Genomic DNA, 5,083 nt, shown 5'->3' with positions numbered 1-5,083 from the left:
GTTTATAGTCTCCCCATTTTAGGTAAACAATGTCTAAGTTGACCATCCCTATCAACCCTGTATACTGAGGGGACTGGTTTGATCCTTGATGTGAAGGCTCCCTTCCTCTCGGTTGGTATTTTGAGCTACTACATCCATAAGTACAAGTCAAGTTCATCAAATTGCAGCAATGTATACTTGCTTCATCAAATCAAATCTCACCTTGAGTAAACTTAATGCTTGAGTCAGAATCAGAACATGAATCCTTGGAATATTGATCTAATGCCTTTCCTCTTTTGCCCAACTGAGTTTAATATTTTTCTTCTTTTCTTTGATTCCTTTTGCAGGGGTTCAGCTGTCGCAAAAATAATTGGTACTAATGTCAAGAAGCTTCAGAAGTTTGCCTCCACAGTCAAGATGTGGGTCTTTGAAGAAACGGTTAATGGGAGAAAACTGACGGACATCATAAATAATGACCACGAGAATGTAAAATATCTCCCTGGACACAAGCTGCCTGAAAATGTGGTAAGACTTTGGGAGGAGACGTGTGACTAGCTCATTCTGAAAGTTAGGCAGGGACAAAGCAACACTTGAGACAGTGGCTTTCTCTTTCCCATGTTTGGTTCTGTTACCAAGTTGTTTGTTAGGTTAGCTGGCTTTGGTTTTCCTGACTCTGAAAATGAGCTTGGAGTTCAGAGCATCAATCACATTGAAGCTGGAACTCACAGCCTTGCTTTGGTTGCTCTTATGACTCAGTAGCCTCCGCTGTGCCCTCTCTTTGATTTACTCACAAGGACAGCTAAAGCGCTAGTCTGTCATTATAACCAGGGTCAAGGCCTAAATTATAGAAGATAGGAGAAGCTTGACAATTTTAAGACTGAGCCTAAAATTCAAGCTTAATATGTCTGGGAGGGAAAAATATAGGCTATGACCTGGCCTCATTCTAGTAACCTGTGTGGGTGGGAAGGAACACACCTGAGGATTGGGACGGGTGTCTCCTGCTGCCTGTTTGATTGAAATTTATGACCTGCTGCTGCCAAATTCATCTCTTGGTAGCTTTCCGCAATAGTCTGCTCACATGCCAGAGAATTGTGGCTGCCTGATTCCTGTGGTTAACCTGAGACATGAATCTCCTTTGTTAGCAAAATATCATCAATTATACATATTCTTTCACCAAACCCTGATGAATGTGCACTGTGTGTGGTATGTGCAAAGCATGGTGTCAGGAGCTGATAACAGAGGAAGAAGATGATATTGCTTCCTCCAAGGAGTTGAGCAAGGAAGACAGTTTGTAAATCAGTAAGTACGAACTATGGGAGATGCAGAGTTCTTGCTCACTGACGGTTTTTTCGCCTGTGAAGGCATGACTTGCTGTATTTCATTATGCACATGTGTGTTTTGGGGATAAGTGTGAGAGGAGAAACAATAGGTCCAGAGCAGTAGAAAGGATTTAACTAAAATCCAGGCTGCCAGATTCCATATAAGAAGGGGAGTAGGGACTGTGACTAGTTGTTGTTGGGTGCCATTGAGTTGATACCAACTTATAGGACCCGATGCACAACAGAACGAAACACTGCCTGATCCTGGGCCAACCTCACAATTGTTGCCACGCTTGAGCCCATTGATGCTGCTACTTTGTCAGTCCATCTCCCAGGGGGTCTTCCTCTTTTTCTCTGACCCTCCACCTTACCAAACATGATATCCTTCTCCAGAGACTGGTCCCTCCTGACAATATGTCCGAAGTATGAGAGACAAAGTTTGGCCATCCTGGCCTCCGAGGAGCACTCTGGCTGCACTTTTCCCAACACAGATCTGTTGGTTCTTTGAGCAGCCCAACCAAGAGGAAATGAGGGATCCAAGTTCTTATGAAGTCTGGGGAATGGACAAATACATGAGAGCATAATGAGCTTTGCTCGTAAAGAAAAACACTGTGATGATGGGTTAGCTTTGGGAGGCTAATGGAATAGCCTTTGTATGACACTGCTTTGTTAGAGTGGATAGAATCTCCAGGTATGCGGGAAATAGTAAGCAGGTGACATTTTGGTTGTTTGTTGTTGCTAATATTGTTGAGTGGGTTTTTGACTCACAGTGACCCTGTTTTCCAAGGTGCAGCTGGTGGGTTTGAACCACCAAATGTGCAGTTAGCAGTCCAATACCTATAAACCTGTATAATTTGGGGTTACCTAATGTAGAGTACCAATCAGGAAAGTTTCTCTGCCTTTGTGGGTGTGAAGTGCTAGTAACCTGCTTTGTGGGGAATGGCTTTTTATATTGTCTTTCAAACCAATGTAAGCTAACATAAAGAATGTTTTGATTCATGTGACTGAAAATTTAAGTAAGGCTGTTTTCAGGTGCAGCCTGAACCACTGACTTAAATTATATCCATAAAAGGCCTTATGATTTCCTTTAATTCTCTTCTCTGCTCTGGCTTTCACACATTTGGCTTCATCCATGTGGGGGTCACTTGTCAAGTCTAGGTTTTCCCCTCACATGTGTAACATGGCTGCAGCAGTTCCAGACCTCACCTCATCATCCTACACTGTTCCAAGAAAGATGCATATTGACTGCAAAAAAGTAAGGAAGTATCTGTTTCCCAGACACTTGAGCAAATAAATATCTCCTGGTCTTTTGTTGACTTAAGTTGTTTTATGTTCTCATTGGCTGGGTGAGTTAAGGACCCTCTCCAGAATTGAAGGAGAAGCCAATTCCATCTAGTTTACAGGAATAGAAAGTAGAAATGATAGCTTACCAAGGGAAATTTAGGATACTTTTACTAGAAAGAAGGACAAGAGAGGCTGGGCAGTAAGTAAATCACTGAAATCCTACACACCCACCGAAAAGATGAGGGCATGAAATAATTCTACTTTGATTTCCTTAAAGGATGCTTTGAGTGAAGGAATACACATGTAATATTTAAGGTCAGAGCTAAAATGTAACAAATGTTGTGACAAAAGTATAACAAACTGTTGTGACTTAGACAACAAAACTATATGTTTTCCTCTCACATAACAGTGGTTCTAGTAGTTTCACTTTATACCATCCTTCTGGGTCCCCTGTTTCTTCATCATTGCCTGTGTCTTCTCCTAGGCCTTCTAGGTTGGACTGCCATAGTTCTCTACCAGCAGAAAGAAGGAAGAGAAAGTGTAGAGGAAGCAACTCATTGTTTTGAGGGCACTGGGCCATAAGTGGAGCACACTGGCCACTTCCTCTCATATCCCAGCGCTATGTGTAACCACAAGGGCTGCTGGGAAGTACAACCCCTAGCTAGGTGACTGGTGACTATACAACTTTATTATTAGGAAGGTGTCTTAGTTTTCTAGTGCTACTGTAACAGAAATACCACAAGTGGTTGGCTTTAGCAAACAGACATTTATTCTCTCCTAGTTTAGGAGGCTAGAAGTCTACAGGAAGGTTTTCTTTCTAGTTGGCTCTTAGGAATGTCCCGTCATCAATCTTCTCCAGGGCCTAGGAGTTTCTTAATTCAGGGACCCTGATCCAAAGAATGTGTTCCATTACTGGCTCTTGTTGCTTGGTGGTACTGAGGGCCTTCCTCTCTGCTGGCTTGTTTCTCTTTTTATCCCTTATAACATAAAAGGTAGAGTGTTGGTGTAGCACTGTAGGATAAGCACTGGACTACTAACCTGAAAGTCAGTGGTTCAAACATACCAGCCGCTCCTCGGAAACCCAATACAGGGTCTCTATGAGTCAGAACACACTCAATGGCAATTAACAACAAGATAAAAGGTGATGCAGGCCACACCCCAGAGGACATCCCCTTACAGGCCAGGGCTGTGACTGAAGTAAGATGGTTGTGTCCCACCCTAATCCCCTTGCAACCAGTTATATTAGATCACATCATGGGATATGAAAATATCATTACATAATTGTCAAATTGTTATCATTATATAATTGTCAAGTCACTGAGAATCATGACCTTGCCAAGTGGACACAATTTGAGGAGGACATGAGAAACAGTGAAAACAATTTGATGAAGAGTGGCAATCTCTATGATATCTTTCAAGCCAAGTTTCCTTGGAGCCTTTCGCAGTTCTGAAAGATATTTCCGAGGCAGATAGACTTCCTCAGAAAAGCATCTTGACCTAAGTCACTTAATTTTGGGTACCAGAAATGCTAATTGGATATTTTATCAGTTACAGTTAGATTAAGGTACTTATGAAAAAACAAAACAAAAAAAAAAACTAAAATAACTGTGATCTAAACAAAACCACTTATCTGTCACTTTGTTGTACTGTGGTGGCTTGTGAGTTGCTGTGATTCTGGAAGCTATCCCACAAATATTTTAAATACCAGCAGGGTCACCCATGGTGGACAGGTTTCAGATGACTTTCTAAATGAAGACAGACTAGGAAGAAGGAGTGACGAACTACTTCCAAATATTTAGTCACTGACAACTTATGAATAGCAGAGAAACATTGTCAGATATAGTGCTGGAAAATGAGCCCCTCAGGTTGGAAGGCACTCAAAATGCGACAGGAGAAGAGCTGCCTCCTCAAAGAAGAGTTGATCGTGATGACACAAATGGAGTAAAGCCCATGGTAGAAAAGCCCATGGGACCTTCATATGATGATGGCACACAACTCAAAATGAAGAGAAACACCTGTAAACATCCATTAATAATCATAACATGGAATGTACAAAGTATGAAGCTGGGAAAATTGGAAGAGGTCAAAAATGAAATGAAACACATAAACATTGATATCTTAGTCATTAGTGAGCTGAAATGGACTGGTATTGGCCATTTTGAATCTGACAATCTCTTGGTTTACTATGCCGGGAATGACAAATTGAAGAGGAATGGTGTTGCATTCATTGTCAAGAAGAACATATCCAGATCAGTCATGAGGTACAACACTGTCTGTGATAGGATAATACCCACATGCCTACAGGGAAGACCAGTTGATACCACTATTATTCAAATATATACACCAACTACTAAAGCCAGTGATGGTGAAATAGAAGACTTCTACCAACTTCCTCAATCTTAAATTGATCAAATATGCAATACATCAAGATGTATTGATCATTACTGGTGATTGGAATGTAAAGGTTGGGAGCAAAGAGGAAGGATCAGTAGTTGGAAAAT

At 41.4% G+C, this 5,083-nt stretch overlaps 1 protein-coding gene across 1 annotated transcript in view; it reads left to right on the top strand.

Moving 5' to 3' along the window:
* GPD1L (glycerol-3-phosphate dehydrogenase 1-like) overlaps window positions 1-5,083 on the top strand; it is an 81,270-nt gene that overhangs the window by 25,377 nt on the left and 50,810 nt on the right. The window contains exon 2 of the mRNA XM_006851590.1: window positions 327-504. Within this exon, the coding sequence (XP_006851652.1) occupies window positions 327-504 (178 nt within the window). The remainder of the gene's footprint in view (window positions 1-326; window positions 505-5,083) is intronic.

Source organism: Chrysochloris asiatica, unplaced genomic scaffold (assembly GCF_000296735.1).
Source record: "Chrysochloris asiatica unplaced genomic scaffold, ChrAsi1.0 scaffold00030, whole genome shotgun sequence".
Classification (NCBI taxonomy): domain Eukaryota; kingdom Metazoa; phylum Chordata; class Mammalia; order Afrosoricida; family Chrysochloridae; genus Chrysochloris; species Chrysochloris asiatica.
This window is presented reverse-complemented; position numbering and strand designations above follow the sequence as displayed.